General features: G+C 37.0%; 1 protein-coding gene across 3 annotated transcripts in view; it reads right to left on the bottom strand.

Annotated features, from left to right (window-relative positions):
* pex5l.L (peroxisomal biogenesis factor 5-like L homeolog) overlaps positions 1-11,120 on the bottom strand; it is a 133,470-nt gene extending 122,350 nt beyond the window's left edge. For all 3 annotated transcript variants that reach the window (XM_041563319.1, XM_041563321.1, XM_041563322.1), the window contains exon 1: positions 10,545-11,120. In XM_041563319.1, the coding sequence (XP_041419253.1) occupies positions 10,545-10,565 (21 nt within the window). In that variant the 5' untranslated portion in view covers positions 10,566-11,120. The remainder of the gene's footprint in view (positions 1-10,544) is intronic.
* Between the last annotated feature and the right edge of the window lie 11,377 nt (positions 11,121-22,497).

Genomic DNA, 22,497 nt, shown 5'->3' with positions numbered 1-22,497 from the left:
ATGAACAAGGACAATGCAATTTTTTCAGTGAGCTGTACACTTGGGTCTTTTTAACAATTACTTAATCTGATTTGCATATGCAAATTCAGGTTCTGATTTGGCCAAACCATCACGAAAGATTAGGGATTCAACCAAATCTCAAAACTGTTTATTTGGTGCGTCCGTAATTTTGTATTATTCACATTCACTTATTTAAACCATCACCTATTTTACAGTCTTCCATTCAATTCTTAATCTTGGGTGAGTGACACCCTACAAACATTCTAACAGCCTAAATTCAAACTGCTCCTTAAAGCAAGCAATATTGCAATTATTTTTTCCTGTTTAGCTTTTTTGTTGACACTTTAGAATGGGGTTTTTTTCAGGCCTAGAATACTCATGTGGGTCCGAACAGTTCATAGATTTGCATTGACATTGTTCAGAATCGTCTAATCTCAGAATCAGAGTTGCAACTAGTACGTCTTAATGCAACTTGGGAGGAAGATGCAAATGACACAGTTGCAGAATTTGAATACTCTGCACAATTTCAGTGCAAATGAATAGATGCAAGAGCTCGGTTTCACAACAGTTTTTATATGTGAGCACATAAACTACAGATGTGTATGAGGCCTCATTGCACAGTGTAACCAGACCTTTAGCTTGTGATGTAACCTGCAATGTCAACTGTGTACATTAGCTTTAAATGATGTGGAATACAGTAACCATCACTCAATAAAGCATAACATGGGCTTATTGACATTTAAAGTATACATTACCAGAGTACTCTACTGGGAAGACATTGTCAAAAAAAAAACAAAAAAAACAACAATGGCCTTTTGATGATTTTGGTCGTTTATTGATGTCATTTTAAGATGTGACCCGGAATTCTGCTTCCTGCTATTAAATGTATGTTACGCATAATTAAATCCACTTGAAGAAACACAACAATAAGCAGAAAACAGAATATTCCATTCGCCAAGGTTATATATATATTTCCTGAAATGAGAGCTGGTTTGGATGAGAATTTGCCTTTTATGTGTGCAACTATACTATCTTTGCATACAGGGCATTGTGCATACTGTATCTCTTCCATTCATATTTTTGCAGTCTGGCTGGTTTAGCAGTTAATTCCCACAGACGGCACTATATCAATATCAGAGCTGATCTCTGATTTCCACAAGAAGAAACAATTCACTCTGCAATACTGTTTTCTATGTCTAGGGGTGGCTCTCAGATTTCATAAAACCATTAATGGTTTATTACAGTTATTTATAACGTTGTTGATGTACGGTAGCTACATTCATTTCACCTACAATACCAGCAAATATTGTAACGACTTGTTCTGTACTGATAAACTGTACGTTGCTTGCTATACATTCACTGACATTATTATTAGTTATGATGGCACAGTTCACGTAGACTGGAAATTGTCCAGAAGTAAGCCTTGCAGAGAAAGTCATAAAACTGTCCCTGCATTTAACTATCTGCAACCCAAAGTTTATAAAAATAAAATGCAAATCTCATGTGCAGAAGTTCCGATAATAATACCTAGCATTTTTTTTCTTGCAAGGTCTAAATTTAAAACTGCAAAGAGCAGATTTATGCTTTCCTCTTCAGTGATTCCATCCTTTACATGCAAAGTCCTTCAGCACTGTGTGAAGAATAGGAGAGGGTGAAATTTATATTTTCATCTACAGAAGCATCATATGCACTTGAAATGAGATGGGTGATTTAAAAAAAATAGCTGGAATGATGCTTAGGAATGTAACAGTATAACGTTAGTAATGGGGACAATGTAGTTGTTACTTTTTTGCATTTGTACAGTAGGAACATCTACAGTTGCAGTATGACCCTGAAGTTTAAGTTTAGGTTCTGAGATATTATTCAAACCCTGGCATATGGATCGAATCCCCCCCACCCCATTAAATAACCAAATCTGAGATCACTTGGCAATGGGAATTCCCATGTGATTGCTTGAGAAAGGGGTCACGCCCCGAAATGTTGCATCCGCAATAAACGAGCAAGGTTATACCTGCTAGAATTACCCATGTTGTGCCGGTGTGTTCTGTGTCTAATTCCCATGTGATGCCTGTCTATGCAGTGTCGGTCTGGACTGGGATATCAGGAAAACTCCTGGTGGGCCCAGGTGTCAGTGGGCCCTCTTGCTTCTAAACATTTGGCCTATTTCATGGTCTTTTCCTATTTCTTTATGGGAAAAAATGTGTAATAATGGAAGGATATAGTAAGTAGATATAAAGGTTGAGTGAGGAGAGGAGGAATAATAATATTAATAATAGAAAGTGGGCCCACAGTCTAAGATTTACTGGTGGGCCCTGGCATTCCAGTCCGACACTATGTCTATGCTTTATAATAGGTAACCTAGATCTTAAAGAATTGTAGTTTCCATATTATTTGAGCTTGTGATGATGCAACAGACACTATAGTTCGACATTAAGAGCCTTATTTTATTTTTGTACCCCACACTTTTCGTGCCTTATGTTATTTTTGGGTGAGAAAAAAAATAAATAAAGACATTTAAAAAAAAAAAAAAGAGCCTTATTTTTCAGTCAGTAGCATCTGCACCTCTACGGCACATTTTCAAGAGGCAAGGGCTATTTTTTCCAAACATCTGATGATACATTTTAGCCTATGCAAATTGCTAATGGGTTACTGGAAAATAAATGGTTATAAGAAATAAAATATTGTTAAGAAACACTGATACAGAATGGCAAACCTTGCCTGTCTCCTCTTTTGAATGAAACTTAGAGATCCCCATGCGGCATCTTTCTTGTCAAAGCTTCCCAACTGAGATAATGTACTGCACTGTTAGCTTTGAAGAAATGTGTTAATTAATTTAGTCTGTCAATTAATTCACACCTGACTAAAGTGTAAATTACATGTTAATGGTGGATTTGTGAGTAGTTAGTAAGGCTGATCAAATTTGGACACTGATGGATGGATTCATATTAATACAAGTTGTACAGTAATAAAGTGTTCTAAAGAAGCCATATCATACTGTGCCAGAAAAAAAAAACAAACAAACTGCTGATTTTTTAATTTCGCGCATATAGCAGTTATAAGGGGCACCCACATGACTATGGTTTATACAATAAGAAAATTGTGCTGGATATGTTGACGAATTCTGGACTACGGGCAGAGACAGGTTGATTCTGAATGGCATTATACACAGTAGCCTTGATGATACATTCATGAAATGCAAGCTAAATCAGCCAGGATTTCCATAATACCGCTATGAACCGATGGCTCCAAAATACAAAATCATTTTCCCTAAGGAAGCTCCTTGAATCTATACTGTGTCCAGACTAAATTGTTAAGTGCTAAAGAAGATTTTGTATCAATATTGGGGTATAGACAATATAGGCAGTGTGTATATATAACTTTTTGCATTCGTTGTAATAGTTTAAGCAAGGGAGCAAATAAGGGCACATACTGCAAGTAGTCACAGTGTGATATTCAACAAAAAAACCAAAAGTGTTTGATTTCTAAACATTACTTAAATGTCTCCAACTGACCAGACAGAATAACGAAATCAGTTTCTCTAGGTAACAGCCGGCAGCTATTCAGGATAGAAAGTAACCCCTATGGATAATACAGAGCACATGGACAAAAATGATTTCATAGCTGTAAATAAATGTTCATGTTATATTAAAGTTTCTTTCTTACCAATACTTCGTACAAAGTTCCATTAACACTTAAACTACAATCAGCTTTGTAAGAAAATCAACTCCTACTACAAATAACTCCTCTAACAATGAATTCCTATTACAATGAACTCCTATTACAACTAAGTCTATGAATGTAGAAATTTTCATGCACTTTAATTTCATCATGTGGTGGGTTTGCATAGCGGATTATTGATGTAAATGCAGACCCAGCATATGCAGATATATAAATACATAAATATATGATGGGTCGAGTCAGGTAACTGGTGTTAAAAACTCATTTAAGACTATGACAACTAACATATTCAAATTTTTGATGTCGAACTTAAAAACTAACCATTTAAGCAAAAAAAAAACATGACCCGGGATAATGCTAACAATTACACAGTGTCTAGCAGTGACAAGTCAACTGGACTGGCTTCCACTGACTGGCAAGTTCCACTGACAGCTTTTTCAGGGCTAGGCAAGCGCTTGGGTGAGAAATGAAATGTTTTCAGGATTACTCAGCAACTTCAATAGCTTTAGACATGTTACTACTAGATACCATTTATTGTGACATGGAGGAAAGAAAACCTTCTGCTTCCTCTAAGAATTATATTAAATAGAATATCTGCATCAGAATAAACTTTAGTGTAATAGAAAAATTATAAGGATAGAAATTATAGAAATTATTTCTATTATTGTTATTTTAACATATCTCTCACTAACCTGAAATAATACTATCTGGTCCCTGGGTCAGTGATTCTGAGGCTACAGTTTTGTCATTATTATTTTCATTCACTAATCTTCCAAGTTAAATACGGTGCAATAGTTAAAAGCCCACAAAAATAAAACATAAAGAATGCAAGGACTCATTTATAAGTGCTCTGCAGGATGTTGGGTATTCAATATGCATAGTGTGTGTTCCTATTGTTGGCAGAGATCAGCTGTATTCTGTTTCTTTGTACCAGCTGCACCTTGCATTGTACAAGGTACTCACAGAAGTGTGCTGTGCCAGAGTGCCTTGTGCCCCCTCATCCCCTTTCTGTTGCCTGTGATGAAAGATGTACAAGTGTGGGGGGGGGGTGCTAGTAGAAACTCACATCTTGCCATATTCCACCTCTTCTGTATGCTACATTTATTTGTTCTACTAGCATGGCATAGAGAAATGGCAGCACACAAGTGGCACCTGTGCATCCCCTCCCATGTCCCTTTTCTGCACATGTACAAAGCAAGGAGCACCAGGTGATATGTGGTACCCCAGACCCATGTGCCCCCCTTCTTGTGTCTGGCATACCTGCAGGTGCAAGCTGTGCAGCTTAGAAAGCTTAGAGAAGCAGTGATGTGTGGGCTGACCTGAAGCCCGTGGGACCCATGGGTCATGCAGGTTCGGGTCGACTGCTAACAAAGTTTGGCAAACTCCTAGTGCCCTACTTTTGTTGGATGCACTCCTTTTAATGTACTTGCACATCTGCATGCCCTGCCCCCTTCAGTAGGATCTCACAGCGGGTTAGGGTCGGGTGTGGGTTCTCAGGGGTCAAGTTAGGATCGGGTGCGGGTTGAGGTTTTCTCAACCCACACATTATTATAGAGAAGCTTATAAAGCTAAGGGAGACAGGCATGACTACTAGCAAATAGAAGTTGCAAAATATTGTGATGTCCATGAGGGCAAAATATGCTATTGTGAGAAGGTATTTTTGCAGTTTGCCCCTTGTCTCATTGATAAATGAGGACTCTAAAGTTCATTTGAAATGAAAAATCCCCATTACAGAGCTGTGACTTGAAGTTACTTTGTTTTCTGCCTCTCTCTAAACCTGCATGGAAGGTTTATTAACGTAGGTGAAATTAACGTAAGGTGCAGTAACCTATAGCAACCAATACCAAAGTAACATTAATCGAATTCAGTTAAAATGATGAAACCAAATGTCTGATAGGTTGTTATGGTTTACTGCGCCATTGCACAACTGTACATTGAATAATGAGTAACCATACATCCAACACAAGGGCTAATATTGAAGGGAGATTGTTGAACAAATTTTAAACTGATTGCTGAGGCAAAAATACAACACAAATAGAAGAAAAATGCATAGAAGACACTATAACACAAATCAACCAAGTTTGGTGTTTCATCCTTCACTTTTGATGCAGTCAGTTAGGAACAAAGATGTAAGAGTCCATTTAATAATGGGTAGTAAGATGAAACTAACATTTTTCACCCAAGTTGCGCCCAGTGTCCTTAGGCTCAATGCTTTGTAATACCACTGTTAGATATAATTCTGCCTGTGTCTAACAGTGATGCATACTGGAATAGCAGCATATGGGCAGCACATGGTCAGAACCCAGGCATCCTCAGCCTAAACATGTGTGTCATTCAGGAGGCAAAAAACAAGAGCGCTACTGGGTACCAGTGGGGCCTAAAACAGTGCCCTTATTGTGTATGCCAATAGGCTAAATAAATCACTATTATTTTTGTAAAGTGGGTTAAGCTCTCCAGCATTGACATTTACAGCTGCACTACATACGGACAAGGGAGTAAGTTCTAAGTATACCTAATAGGAGCACTTCATCCCACCTTAGTACTCAAACACTTGCCAATGCCGATACAGAAGACCCCTGTATCTCCTTTATATCTTGCCACCCACACCAAGACAAAGTCCTGCAAAATATTACCCATAACGAAACAGCTTTGAGCCTCTTCCATAAATATCACATACATTTTCCATTACTGAACTGTGAAGTTTGTGATGGCTGGAGAATATTTGATTCTAATGTTTTTATAAACACACAGGAGCAATACAAAGGTACCTAACACATATGGTGTTGGATTTTACATGTAGTTGTCCGACAACAACAACTAATTTCATGGAAAAGTTTTCAGGGGGAACTCATTTGATGCTATATAGAATTACAAGCAGGGACTTTGGATACAAATAATCAATATTGTATACACAAAGAGTTCTGCCTCCTTCCTAGTCTGTGCACCTGTGCTGAGTGTAATAGATTCTCTGCTTACGAGGCGTTGTTTCATGGATTTCTTTAGAATCCTTCTATTCTATGTAGAACAGAATATTGCTGGAGCTTGAAATTCTGTCCAAACACCTAAACAACTGGTTTTGGAAGCATGGATCAAATACATTAATTCTATCCTGGAGATCTGTATCAAGTCTTTCTGTAAAAATATACTGTTTAGTATGTCCATTGTTGGACCATCCTTCTACACAAATATAAATAATATGCAGCAAAACCTCTTGAGATAATAAACAGAACATCAAGCATTCACAGTGTATCTATAAAAAAAGAAGGTGTAAACTAAAATACAATTTTTTTGGCATTTACTTAACATTAGTAAATGGGGTAATTGAAATTGGCAAAGCCATTTTCAGGATAAATTGCACTGATTTGCAACTCATTTTAATTAATCATGGCATTTCAAACATAATGTTATTTCAGACCACCGCAGACATGATAAGTACTCTGGACTGTTGACATTTAATGGAAAAGTTTTAGCAACACTTTGCATTTTCACAATGTCAAACTATTGTATGATATGATGCTGGCTTTAACCGAAGCTCTTCACTAGAGTAAAAAGTATCTATCTGCTATAAATGAATGAAAAAGGAAAACACAGTATGGAGCACAGACACATTAGGGAACTGAGATGCATTATACCATTGGGAATAAAGCCCTGAAATATGCAGGCAACAGACAGGGGAGCTTCTTTCTGAAGCAATGAGCTGGAGGGTAGTGACCACAGTCTCACAGCAGAACATTCTATCACAGAGGGAAGTCTTTGGTTTCAGAGAATCTCCAAAAAATTTGGAATGTGGATCCTTGGTCTGTATGAGAGCCTTATGTGCTCCCACAGTCATCTATGATTTCTTTGATCAGTGCTTATTTGGTTTTCAATAACAGTGAATGTTCCCTGAAACATATTTTAGTAAAAAGAGCTGTGCATGCTTTCAGCAGCAAGAGAGACAGGGAATCCCAGTCCCTTTCAGTTAACAAAGGCAGCCAGAAATATACAGAATGACAGCCTTTCTAAGCAGTGCATGCTTCCCAAACCAAACAGCTAAAAAGACTGGTTATTGTTAAACAATTTGTACTCCCAGAAACACAGAAGGATGCCCAAAATAATTTTTAGATGCTATCAGAATAATGCAGGGAGAGATAACAATTTATCAAGAGTTGTGCATGATCCCAGAAACTTACAGGATCAGGGAACCACAGTATCTTTTAGAGTGCATGGTGCCAGGTAGAGATAGAGGCATCCACGGTGTTCATACCCTAGACACTTTTAGGGAAAGGGATCCCCAGGGTCATGTCCCCAAAACTGACAGGGTGTGAAATGTCCAGTCTCTTTTAGAGCAATGCACTTTCCCATGGAATATATGTTGTACAAAGAGAACGACAAGGAGAAGCCACTTAATTTACTTCTTTTCATTTTTGAAACCTGTATTTTTAACCGCACAACTGCACTTTTTCCTTCCAGGTACACCTCTTTCATTCTCATTCCTTTCTCATTTTGAGCCCCTCCAGATTACTGCTCCAACTTCAGGCCCTGTAAGTTATTTCTAAAGTGTGTTTTCACCAAATACGTCCTACTGCTTTATGTGTCTAAAACTGTCTCTGCCTAGCCCCTGTTTGTTTAACATTCTTAAGTCTACTAGTCTCAAAGCAGATTTTTAGTGCCACCCTATTTTACAGTATTGTTTTTCACTTCAGTTGAGAGTTTAGTAATGCTGGTCCTCCTCTACCTATTACTCTACAAATCTACCCTCTGAATAAGCTGAATGCATCATACTGCACTATAGGTACAAGTATGGGAACTGTTATTCAGATTGCTCAGGACCTGGGGTTCTCTGGATAACAGGTCTTTCCGGAATTTGGATTGTCTACTAGAAAATCATTTAAACATTAAATAAACCCAATAGGCTGGTTTTGCCTCCAGTAAGGATTACTTATATCTTATTTTGGAACAAGTACAAGGTTCTGTTTTATTATTGCAGAGGAAAAGGAAATAATGTGTAAAAAAAATTGATTATTTGGATTAAATTGAGCCTGTGGGAGATGGCCTTCCTGTAATTCAGAACTTTCTGGATAATGGGCTTTCGGATAACGGATCCCATACATGTATTGGTTCTTTATAAACTGTAATAATAGAAAAAAACAATAACACAATCGTTATGATCTGTGTTTGGTTAATTGCTTGTTGTAAATAATAAAAAAATCTTTTTTATTTTGGCATTATGGTAACCTGTTTATAATTCCGCACAGTGTCAAATGTTGTTAAATTCCAGGATTATTTCTCTGTAGTCACAGTTGATGAATACATAATTTCCATCTATAGTGTAATAGTCTGTAATTAAATTATGTCATTAGAAGTGCAATATTCTAAAAGTAAAATTGGAGAAGCAGTCACTTCTTCACACCGAAAGTTAATTTGAATCAGTTGTAACATTTAGGGGAACATTTACCTAGGGTCGAATATCGAGGGTTAATTAACCCTCAATATTCAACTGCCGAATTGAAATCCTTCGACTTCGAATATCGAAGTCGAAGGATTTAGCGCAATTCGTTCGATCGAACGATTAAATCCTTTGAATCGAACGATTATCCTTCGATCAGAAAAACCTTGGAAAGCCTATGGGGACCTTCCCCATAGGCTAACATTGGCTTCGGTAGGTTTTAGGTGGCGAACTAGGGGGTCGAAGTTTAAGAGACAGTACTTCGATTATCGAATGGTCAAATATTGCGATTACGATTTTTAGTTCGAATCATTCAATTCAAAGTCGAAGGTCGAAGTAGCCAAAAAAAACATTCGAAAATCTAAGTTTTTTTCCTCTATTTTCCTCTATTCCTTCACTTGAGCTCAGTGAATGGGCCCCTAAACGTTTAAATCATCCTGTTATTTTAAAAGGCAACACTACAATGGAACTTTAAGATACTGAGATAATACTTGAGATAATATTGAGATAATACACTGAAAAGGGTATTACAACATACAATGAGCAAGACATTGTCCATCAAACTAACTTTGTGTATAAAACATCACTGAACCTTTCCAGCCACAACAATGAAGATTCTGGCTTCAAGCGAAACAAACACACTGCATGAGGTCTCATTAACTCAACTAACTTAAGTGTATGCTTCCGAAGATTGTAAACCATGCATACAATACAACTAAATCTAAGACGCCACATAGAAAAAATATGTTTATCATTATACATTATGGATACATTCTCGAGATGATGAACTGAAAAGTGGTAGGAAATTCTGAGGGGAGCCAGGGGGATGCGTCAAGACTCTGGCACATAGTTACAGAGTATTTTTCCTTTACATCACATGGGACGTGAAGTTGCAAGCAATCGGAGCAGGCTGAGTGTCAAGGTTACATGAATCAGGAAACTGTACGACTACAAGAGTCTCTCATTACCAAACCCCCTCAAATCAATACTCTGTTTCTAGCTACTTCTTGTATTTACAAGAAGTGGACCTTGCTGCTCTCTGTTTAAATTGTATATGGCCCAAGAGGCATCAAAAAAAGTTACATTAGCCAGGAACAGTGTAGACAACAACATTATGTCAATACATGTCTGCAAATGTTTTTTTAGATCTGAAAAATTACCCCTAATTACCCTAACGGCCCATTTTAGCCTGTCTGAGGAGAAACACTGCTTGCCCTTCAGTTGACTTAGATCATGCAGTACATTTATGTACAGGGTTGGTCTGCTCTTTTGAAACTTGATACTAATCAAACTTAAAATGTGTAAGAAACTGTTTTGTATTAATTATCAATGACACATTACTCTTTGGTGCCTTAATTTCATCTGTTGGGTTCACTGATATTTTAGCACTTATTCCACTTATCCATCCTATATAAGGGCATGCATACTGTAGTCTTACCTGAATATGTCCCTGGTACATTGTGCTTGAGAATCCCCCGGTAGCCAAAGTATGTTTGATGCTATGGAGCTGCAGACTTTACACTCTGATTGCTGTTTGTTAGTGGGATCCTAGGAGCCCATGTGCTAAGCTGCTACCTATTTACTAGTGCCGGGAGCTGTCTGCTCCTTTGTGGTGCTGAACCAGATGACTGAGCAGGATAGGACAATGGAGCAGACACAGCTAGTATCTCCGATGCTAACAATTCTGGATTACTGAAAAGAAACTCCTCTTCTATGTAACTCTTTCTTGCTTTCTGCTTGGCTTGCTCATCTTGTTCTCTGGCATGGGCCCTCCTCTGGGATCAGAGCTGCACCTCCCCTCCTTATTCTTTGCTGACTGCTGGAACAGAGAAAGCCGGCAGCATGACACAGAAACACTAAGCAAGGCTCAGTACCTGCAAAAGATCACTAAGCTTCATCTGAACCCAAGCTCTGCCTCTTCATCATGACATCAACAAGCACGCCTCTTACCCACTCCTCCCCTTGATCTTAGCCAGTGAATGCTGGAACAGGGAAATAACAGTATTAATAACCTCCTCTGTCTGAATACCCAGGGCGACTGTTCTCAACTGCAGACCACAATGCTATTCTCTCATAGAAATTCCCCTCCGCAATTTGTTATCCCATCTTTTAAACTTGGTTTGCATTGCAGCAATTAAATAAACCCCCAGTGCTTTTCCAATTACAAATAACTTTTAAGAAAATGTCTTTCTATGTTAGTACATTTTACACAAGCAATAATTACCCAGCTAATGTGCCGCTAATATAAAAGGGTAAACGTTAAGTAGATGACTAGTTTGAAGAGGATGAAAATGAGCTAAACACAGGCTGGGTGTTTCTTGGTTGCCAGCCAGGTATATGATAGAGAATGCACTCAAGGTTCCATTCTGATGCATAACTACTAATACTATATGAAGACCTAACTGAAGACATTAAAGTGATGTTCCATTCTACATTGTTTTGGCTGTAAGTCCCTTTTTAGATTACATATCTACATAAGTTTGGGGCTTTATTACGTATGACCCTTATGAAAAAAAGTACATGCTGTTTGACTTTTGTAACACCCCGTGGACTTTCTACTTTTTTCTAATCTGCACTTGCTGCATTTCACTGTAAGTAAATGAGAATACAGTTGCTTGGCATATACAATATGGAAAACTGTACTCTGGAGGATGGGAGATTTAATCCTGAATATAATTAAACTAAGTTTAATATTGAAAAGAAAAGAGAAGAAAAAACACATGTGGGTGAAACAGCATCTCTTTATGAGAATGTTATGGATGCTGTTACATAGCCTGTGTAGGTATTTAATTAAAGTGAACATAAAGGCTTTAGAAATTTGGAATAAATTGCATTTTCTATAAACGATGCTGCAGAATATCACATTATCCCTAGTTGACCACTAATAAATAATGCAAGGGGGTGAGTAACCCTATGCACTCTGCTCCTTACTCCGAGCGGGGGGTGCGGAGTGGCAACCCTAACTCTGCAGTTGGTCCCACACAGAATAAAAACATATTCACTAACCAGACATCATTTATGTATTCACTATCCTTACACCACCGAAAAAATAAACTTAAATGCACCCTGCTCTGCTATACTCAACTAATAATGGCTTTATGGATGTACCACTAGGTGCTAAAAGTGTGAAAAATGCATTTGGGGGTTTACAAAGCAAGAATACACTGTCAAGATTATGCTGGCAAACTGGTAGAAAAAGAGGGTTTTACTTTTCCACAGGAATGTCTTTACCACTTCAGTGCTAAGTACAGAATAAACTAAAGCTTAGCTGAGATGTCTGAACCACCTGGTGGCACCTACAGGCAGGTCTAGGGAGCTGCACCGAACAAGCTAAATTGATAGAAACTGTTTAAAAGTTATCCTAAAAAACACTTGAAAGATAATTAATGTATTTATGTTGCCTTTAAGTCTATTCAAAGACTGAGAAATAAAATATCAAAATGAAATAAAATACTTTTGTTCACCTGTCTTTTGTTTCTTTTACCATTGGGCAGCAGAAGACTAAAGAATGAAAGGCAAGTGTTGAGTTAGGATATTCCAGTATAATATTAGCTGAAAGGAGTCTATTTGCTGTGTAAATATATAAAAGTATGTTAGGAGCTTGATGGAATATTGCATTAAAATGGTGGAAATGAAAGTTGAACAGCAAGCAATATAAGTCAATGGGAGAAGCACCTATCTCAGTTGACTTTATTGTGGTCTGTGCTGTGTTTAGTTTGAAAATATGACTTTTTCTGGGTGTTCAAAAACTCCAAAAAAATCGAGCGATTCGGGTTTCCGCTCAATTTTATTTGAGTTTTCCCATGATCCAATTAATTTGGATTATTTTATTACTAAATAAATCGAGCATGGTAGTTTGTTCTTGGTTTTTTTAATAGAGAATATTTTTTTAAATCAGAGGTACATTCGGATTTTAGTAAACAACCCCCTGAATCCATAGTAACAGGTAAACACACACAGCAGCACAGGGCACAGGAACACAATACTAAGCACAGAGAGTCAGGACTCCAGGGGCTGGACCACAGGGAAGGCATTATTGATACATCACAGGAGGGAAGAAAAGCCAGGCTTACTAATTGGCAAACTACCTGTAGCTGGACCTGATGAATAAGAGGTGTGAGCCAGTTAGTGAAAAAGCAAAGAATGGAGTCATCATCCTTAATTAGAAGACCCAATAGAGCCCCCTTTTGCTCAACCAGGAGGAGCAGTTGTTTATAAATCTAAGGCACCTGGTTGTAGAATGGGTAGGTCTGGACTGGTCATTAGAAAGCATGACAAAGGGGGTGTTTCAAAATGTTTTAATTCAATATAGGGAGGGATGTGATTGTTTAACATAGTTATAATGCCACTGATGTGAGAAGAATAGTTCTCATCTGCTAGGGATGTTTGGTCTTTCAGACTAAATGAAATAATATTTCTCTGGCAGTATTGGAGGGCGGGGATAGTGCTTTGGATCACTTAGCCTGTATGCTTCACGTGGGACTATGCTGCTTTTTGCTTTTTTGCATGAACGTGGATTGTTGCTACCACCCAACTGTCAATCGTTTTCCTCATTACTGACTTGCAGAGGGAAAGGGCATTTATGCCCTTGCTTGTTTTTTTGGCAGCTTGCAGCTGCTGTGACATGGAGAATTCCAACTAATTCCCCTGTATGTTTCAAGAAGCATGCTGACATCAGATTATTCTACAACAAAAGATATGGGGCTTTAGGTTCATAAATGTGAAAGGTAGAGGTAATGACAATCCTCTCTCTTCATAATTCAGGAACTGTACAGAGGTAAGTTCAACAAATGGTTGATTGAAGACCAAAACATGGTCTTATTGACCTTAATAAAGTGCTATTATATATTATATATTATATATATATATATTATATCATAATACAATGGAGTGCTTATGTGAAGCTTATTTAGATATACAGAAAATATAGGTATGGTATCCATTTTATGGAAACCCGTTATCCAGAAAGCTCCGAATTATGGAATGGTCTCCCATAGACTCCATTTTACCAAATAATCCAAATTTTTTAATTTATTTAAATTTTGATTATGATTTTTTTTTTCTGTAACAATAAAACAGTACCTTATACTTGATCCAAACTAAGATATAATTAATCCTTATTGGAAGCAAAACCAGCCTATTGGGCTAATTTAATGATTACATGATTCTCTGGTAGACTTAAGGTTTGAAGATCCAAAGTAGAGAGAAAGATCAGTTATGTGGAAAACCCCAGATCCCGAGCATTCTGGATAACAGGTCCCATACCTGTGTGTATATGGAGATATATATATAGATAAAAAAAAAATATATATATATATATATATATATATATATATATATATATATATATATATATATATATATATATATATATATATATATCAAAACAGGGGGGTTGTGGGAGCACTCTAAAGGCTTTAAAGTATATATATATATAAGTATAATAAATGCTATTGCATATGTACCCAAATAGGGGTTATTTTGTTACAAAGTTATGATCATAAAATTGATAAGCCACCATACCACGTCAAGGTAAACCCCGAATGGCGGTCCCTAACTTGTTTTATTTATATGTGCATTCTAGCATTACCTGTAATCAATGTCCGTTGAACGCTGTTTTTTCACTGAGGTCTAAATCCTCCCCAGCCAGCAATCAGGCTTTTAAAGGAGAGATATTCCCAAAACAAACGCCCAATTTTAAAAGCATAGGATCACCACTAGTTTAAAGGGGGGTATGGGGTGCTACAACCACTGAAGCTATGCCACAGCTTCCGGCTAAATATACAATATCAAAACAGGGGGGTTGTGGGAACACATATAAATAAGGGACCGCCATTCGGGGTTTACCTTGACGTGGTATGGTGGCTTATCAATTTTATGATCATAACTTTGTAACAAAATAACCCCTGTTTGGGTACATATGCAATAGCATTTATTATACTTATATATATATACTTTAAAGCCTTTAGAGTGCTCCCACAACCCCCCTGTTTTGATATTGTATATTTAGCCGGAAGCTGTGGCATATAGTATATATAGTATATATAGTGTGGGTTGCCGGCACAGCACGTATACAAGTATAATGTGCCTGGGTGCGAAGCTATAAAAATGGTGTACAAGCGCAATGGAAGCTCGCACTCACAGGTCTTAGGGGCAGATTTATCAAGGGTCGAATTGAATTTGAGGGAATTTTCGAAGTAAAGAAATTCTAAATTTGAAGTAATTTTTTTGATACTTTGACCATCGAATAGGATACTACGACTTCGAATTTACTTCGACTTCGTTTTGAAGTAAAAAATGTTCGACTATTCGATAATCGAAGTACTGTCTCTCTAAAAAAACTTCGACTTCAATACTTTGCCAAATTAAACCTGCCGAAGTGCTATGTTGACAAATACAAGAGTCCTCTGCACTCAACCCTTTATCAATATATTTAAGACAGAGACATTTTGTGCATACTGCTACTAAAAAATGCCTTACCCTTTAAACAAAACAGGGATTGTTTGTCCATATATTGCAATGTATTTAAGCTGGCCAACTACGTCAAAGTCTCGTTGCAAAAAATAAGCACTCCCTGCCATTATTCCAAGCTCCTCTAGGGTGCCTAGCTCCACAGTTTGGGAACCATTAGTCTAATGAATGTTTATCTAACAAAGCGATTTCTATTCTTTATTTAATGCTCTAATACTACATCATACCCTACTGTATTAGTTTATTTTTAGGCAGTGTAGTATTTAGTACTGTGTATGGGCATAATGATAAGTCCAAATTATTCTCTCTTCCACTCTGTGAAACTGATATTTCATATACTGTATTTATGTAATGATTGTATATCACCTAGAAAGCAAAAAATTACCCAGTTATATGTTGTTGCCACTAACTGATTGTTTTGAATGCTCCAAAATAGTGTACTTAGCTAACACAGAGCAAGGTGACATTTTTTGCAAAAAGCTTTTTTTGTTTTTTACAAAAAGTTTAGTGGAAATATTTTTAGATTAATATTCTCCTGTGCGCTACAATGTCAAATTGTACTGCTTTTTAAATGAAAGCTTTATAGAACCCTGTAAATGGGGGTTAATTAATTTAATTTTGCGTCCTGTAATTTTTTTCTTATTTTAGGTATTGTTTCGACATTGACATACCACCAGATTTGGGTAACTGACTCATAGTTCAGTTATACTTGGCAGGACAGTGCCATGATATCAATGAGACCATATAACACATCCTTAACGCTCCATGTGGTTTTTTGTATTATTATAATGAATATATAAATATTATGCATGCTATGTCATTAAGGGTAATACTGATTAAAGAGAAACATAATCACTTCCATTATGATCCATTATTAAACTGGGACATTCTTAAAGGGGAACTATCGTGGAAATGAAATAAGCAAGTTTATCTTCACTATTCCTCTCCCAGCATCTTTCTTCATTCAGGAGTTGGGTGTCAGATGAATAATCCAATATATTTTATAGGGGGGCTCCTTTTGCATAGAAGATTTATTAGAGCTTAGAAATCCTGTCTCTCTACATGCAGAATTTGTGAAAATGGCAGTTATTTTGTTAGATTTTGTACTGGAATCTGTTATTTGCGTCATCTCTAATACATCTGCTAGGAAAGGGAGCCCCCCTATAAGATATATTGGATCTTACTGTTAATAAATATCTGGCACCCAACTGCTGCATGAAGACAGAATGAAGAGAAACAGATGCCGAGAGAGGAATTTTTAACGCTTATTTATTAGTAAATTTTCGCGAAAATTACCTTTGCGAGAAAAGATCAGATTTTCACCCAATAGCTCCGAAAACATTGTGAAATTTCCCAAAACCCCCGGCACAACCAAAAATCAATGGGACTGTTCCCATTGACTTTTATGCAACCTCGACAGGTTTGAGATGCCGTATTTTTATATTCTGGCGTTTTAGCCCTCGGGGTTTAATAAATTCCGAAAATTTTGTGATTTTTTCTCAAGACTATTATAACACAAAAAATCACAACTTTTTCAGATTTCGGGGAATTTCAGGTATTCGGAGCTTAGTAAATAACCCCCCTATTGTCTGCTACATACAATGCTGTTTTGGCACTTGGAAGGTTTAGTAACACCTCAAAACTCCAATCATGCAAATACAATAAATACCATGACATCCTTGCTGATTATGATAAACAGATTATGCTGATTGGAGCAACATTCTAGAGCCTTTATTCCCTAAATATCGTATTTAAACGTTATTCTGAATTGAGAAAGCCAGTTGGATGATGTCTTCAAGAAAAAACCTGTTCACACTACAAACTGCTGAAGGGGCAACAGCATTGTGTCACTGTATGTAATACATCTTAGAGTGGTCCTTATAGGTTTCCCTGTCTCCTGCTATGTTCTGCCTTCCCTATGCTCCCTGTATGTGCCATACTCTGCCTCCCCTATGCTCCCTGTGTGTGCCATACTTTACCTGCCTTATGCTCCCTGTGTGTGCCATACTCTGCCTTCCCTATGCTCCCTGTGTGTGCCATACTTTACCTGCCCTATGCTCCCTGTGTGTGCCATACTCTGCCTTCCCTATGTTCCCTGTGTGTGCCATACTCTTCCTGTTTGTGCCCTGTTCTGCCTGTGGAACATAAGCCTGCTATTTGTTCTGGGAGTTTGTTAGCATTTGAAAATTATTATTAGGGGCCCCTAAGGTGTTTAATCATGTGCTGTGGGTGCTATATTATCCACACGGGAGGAGGAGGAGGCATAAGGGTATGTCTTAATATGACAACTTTTTTCACATATGAGTGATAAGTGATATGCGGTTTAAATGCTAGTTTAAAAAAATTGTATTAAATCTTGTTTCTGCATCTCTGTTCAACACCGGAGTTACTGCAGGTGCTTTTGGAAGACATTACAGATGAAGGTTATTATTTGTGCATTAAGCTCGTCTTTGCAGGCTGTGATTTTGAAAAGGCATTAATGCCAGAAAACGGTGATGGAGGAATATTACTAAATAACAGCCTTATTATATTCTAATGTCACAGTTATTTCCACACTTCAGAGTGTGGACAGGTTGCTGCTCTGACTGATGGCTGTTACATTAGTCAGAGCAGTAACTAATATCCAGTGAGTGCTAAGTGACCAGGATACACATCTATTGGTCTGAAACAATCAAACCCATGCAAAATGTCCAAAGAGCTACAAATTGTACAACATACAAATATATGGCTGGAACACATTGTCCATTCAGATAACATATTTCTCATGTACAAAATCACTAAATTTAAAGCAAATAAAAGTTCTGCCTGCAAAAATTGATGTATGTACTTAGATCCAACACAGGTTGGATATTGAATCTTTGCTTGTATTAACTGCTCAATTTTTAGTGCATGAATAAACAAAATTCCAAAATAATTCCCGGTTAGTTACTTTCTATACTGATGTTGCTATTCCTCATATTACAGGGTGACTAAAATATGAAAATAGAAATATGTTCAAGACAACATTTAGAGGCCTATTTATGAAAATTAAAATTTGTACTTTTAGAGATGTTTTCTACTTTTCTACCAAATCCACTATTTTAGGATTCGGACGAATCCTGAATCCTTTGCGAAAGATTTGGTTGAATACCGAACTCAATCCAAACCCTAAATTGCATATGTAAATTAGGGGAAAGACACAAAAATACACACGGCACAGTGCAATTTTTGACTTCCTTGTTTGTGTGACAAAAAGTCACATGATTTTTTGAATTAGGATTCCGTTTGCCCAGGCACTTGGAAAAAAAGGCAAAATCTTGGCTGAATCCCAAACTGAATCCAGTATTCAGAGCATCCCCACTTTGGATAAACTCACATTTTTAAAAACTTGAATGTTTGCTTATTTATTAAAAAATCAGAATATAAAAAAACTCAATTGAATAAAATCATTGAGCAAAACTCAAACACTTTGAATTTGTGATTTTACAAGCACAAAAACATTAGAAAACTTCTGGGTAGACTGATACTCTCCTCTCAAGCACTTTTAGAGGGAAGACTCTATCATTGGTCATTATTATGAGTATGTATTGATTATTACACCATGGCTACCTTCTGTATCATTGTGCCATTCTACCTTGTGGATATGTGTTAATAAATCAGTTCCATTATTGTTCAAGAACTACTGGCAGCCACTTTATAGTGCTTTGCATACATTTACAGTTGTACTACGCCCTGCCACCACACCATTGGAGGGCTCAACCCCTGGGAATTAAGGTCTCATCAGCGCATTATTGGGGTAAAGCTCATAGTGAGAGCAACGGTGCCACTCAGTTTACTATAGACAATATATTTAGAAATGAACAGCATACCAAAATAAAACTTAATAAACTAACTACAATTAACAATATTTTATGAATGATTAGTGAATGATGTATAACGAGTATATTTTATTTCTATGTGGAAAGTGGAACTGGAACAATGGTAAAGCAGTAGATACAAAACAGTAAGAAAGTACTGGAAAAGGGGAAAAAAGTGATGTTTATATTGAATGATGGAGCTAAAATAGTAACCCTAAATGTTGACTACCAAGTCCAGTATACTATTAATAACTTTTTAATAAGTTGGAAATAGAAAGACTTAAAGTTGAAGATGAGTTATCTTTCTGGTAAGATTTGGCACCACTCAGTAAAGTGTTTTTTTTAAAAAATCTATTAAAACAAACAATTTGATCAGCAAATGCATAGACCAAGTCTTCCAGCAGTTAGTTGAATAGATTGATTGCTTGGAGAGGCCATGCACCCAGATTTACTGATGCCATCTTACACATGCTGATAGAATCATCGGCCAAACAGATTTACTGGCAGGTGTGACTGTAATCTGCTCAGTTCCATTAGCTTGCCTTTCCATAAAATCACTCATCTTCTCCTCTTCATAAACAGGCTATATGATACAGACATTTCTTTATTGCCATCATAAATCATGATGAAATATGAAGGCCATATAGAAATTATATGTTCAGACGCTGTTTCTACATCACACGGCAAAAAAAATTCTTTTTTCATTGCTATTCAAATATATAACAGGCCTTAGGAAATTATGTGGATATCTGAGTTTCTTTGCAAATTTTCCAAATAATACTTTTAACCTTTTATCATGTTATTTTCCCATGACTAATATAAAGCTTCCTTTTTGGATTCAATACATTTTCCTTATGTTCATTTTTCATCAGGATACACAGACCCAGGCATCTTTGCATGCAAATATTTTACTTTAAGTTGTTTGTTATTCATTGCTATTTTTTAGCGTAAAGGGTAAAGAGAGGCTTGCTTGAGAGTTTAATATCAATGTTCAATTGATTATAGTACATCACAGCAGCTAGGGTAATTTATGCTACAAAAATGTGGGTGGAATCATTTTAATTATCCATTGATAATTATTTAAAAACACTAAATTGGACTGTTCACAAAAGTGCCCTACTTTTTTTTTTTTTCTTGGTAGAGACTTCATCAAGGAATTTGATCAAATCTGGGCATTGTAGAGAACTGAACAAACTGGCCTAGCAGGATAACAACTAAACATATACCCACATTTATCCCTTTACCATCTTTTTTCACTTCTTTCCTCTGCTTCTCCCATAGTTTAACTTTCTCCTTATGGATTACATACTAGGTATTAAAAAAATATAAGGACAATGATATTACATTCATTAATTACATTAAAGTTAGCTTTACTATTATAAATTGTGTCTGTTAAATAAAGGAAATTGGATGCCCAGTTGAAACTGGTACCCTGATCAGATGATTGGGTTACCTACTCTTTGTTGAATGTGATATTCTTGGATCATTGCCCGGTTACAAACTGTAATAATTCTGTAAGACTGTAATATTCTTCATTTGTACATTTAGGGGCAGATGTATGAAGGGTCGAATATCGAGGGTTAATTAACCCTCGATATTCGACTAGGAACTAAAATCGTTCGACTTCGAATATCGAAGTCGAACGATTTAGCGCAAATCCTGCGATCGAAAGATCGAAGGATTATTCCTTCGATCGAACGATTAAATCCTTCGAATCGAACGATTCTAAGGATTTTAATCCAACGATCGAAGGAATATCCTTCGATCAAAAAATCTCAGGCAAGCCTATGGGGACCTTCCCCATAGGCTAACATTGACTTCGGTAGCTTTTAGCTGCCGAAGTAGGGGGTCGAAGTTTTTCTTAAAGAGACAGTACTTCGACTATCGAATGGTCGAACAGTCGAACGATTTTTAGTTCGAATCGTTCGATTCGAAGTCGAAGCAGTAGTCGAAGGTCGAAGTAGCCCATTCGATGGTCAAAGTAGCCCAAAAAACACTTCGAAATTCGAAGTTTTTTTAATTCGAATCCTTCACTCGAGCTTCATGAATCGGCCCCTAAGAGATGTTGTGGCTAAAGGGTAGTGCTGAGTGAATCTTTTTTGGCAGGAAATTGGTGAAACTACAGAAAAATGTCTGAAACGGTAAAAATTCACAAAACACATTGAAGTCAATAGGCAAGTTTTTTTGCTTGCATTTTCTTCTAGTGGTGATTATTTTCACTGCAACATTTTACCGTAGTAAAAATTGCTAATGGAGAAGTGTGGAATTTTGCCCTTGAATCCATGCCTAGAAACAATAATTCCACTTATAACTACTGAAGGGGCTCATTGGTGCTCACTGCAAGTTGAAAAGAATGAAGTCTGGATACAAGCACTTTTATGAGTAGACTCAATGCATGTTCATGTTTGTGTTGATAAGGTAGCCCATGCCTGTCTCGACCTTAAGGTGGCCATAGACACACGATAATATTGTACTAAATTAATTTTCATGCAGTATTCAGTGCGGGTATAGTGAGAGACGAGCCAACTAATATCAGCAGAAGACTTGGGTATCGGTCGGCTCTTCGATCAGGCTGGCTGGTTTGATCGGGCCTTTGAAGCTACCCGAACATTGGCCATTGTTAGTGCTGAATCGTCAGATACTGGTAGAATTCTATTGTTGCTACCTGTATATCTGACAATTATTAACATGTATTTATATAGCGCCAACATATTGCGTAGCACAATTCAGCTCTAACATGTCTTTATTGAAAACGAACCGATGGTCACAGGAAAGATCGTAATTGTTACATCTATTGCCACCTTTAGAGGGTTACATGACTCATTTTCAGCAACAGATTATGTTGTGGATGACTGAATAGAAAGGTCAGAATAAATTTCAATCTGCTTTGGATGCAATGGTGTTAATCATGCTCTTCAACTTGGTTAAAGATAAGGGAACAAAGTTAGTTAGATCGGCACCTGACAGGATTTTAGGATAAATAATTTAGAATTGAAAAACGTAAAAAGAAATTAAAGAGGCTGTAGCTGTATTATATTATATTAGCAAGATTTTCAGCAAATATTCTTGTTAATAAAGGTCAGT

The sequence above is a fragment of the Xenopus laevis genome, chromosome 5L (genome assembly GCF_017654675.1).
Source record: "Xenopus laevis strain J_2021 chromosome 5L, Xenopus_laevis_v10.1, whole genome shotgun sequence".
Taxonomy (NCBI): domain Eukaryota; kingdom Metazoa; phylum Chordata; class Amphibia; order Anura; family Pipidae; genus Xenopus; species Xenopus laevis.
The sequence above is the reverse complement of the archived record's forward strand: the minus strand, read 5'-3'. Positions and strand labels throughout refer to the sequence as shown.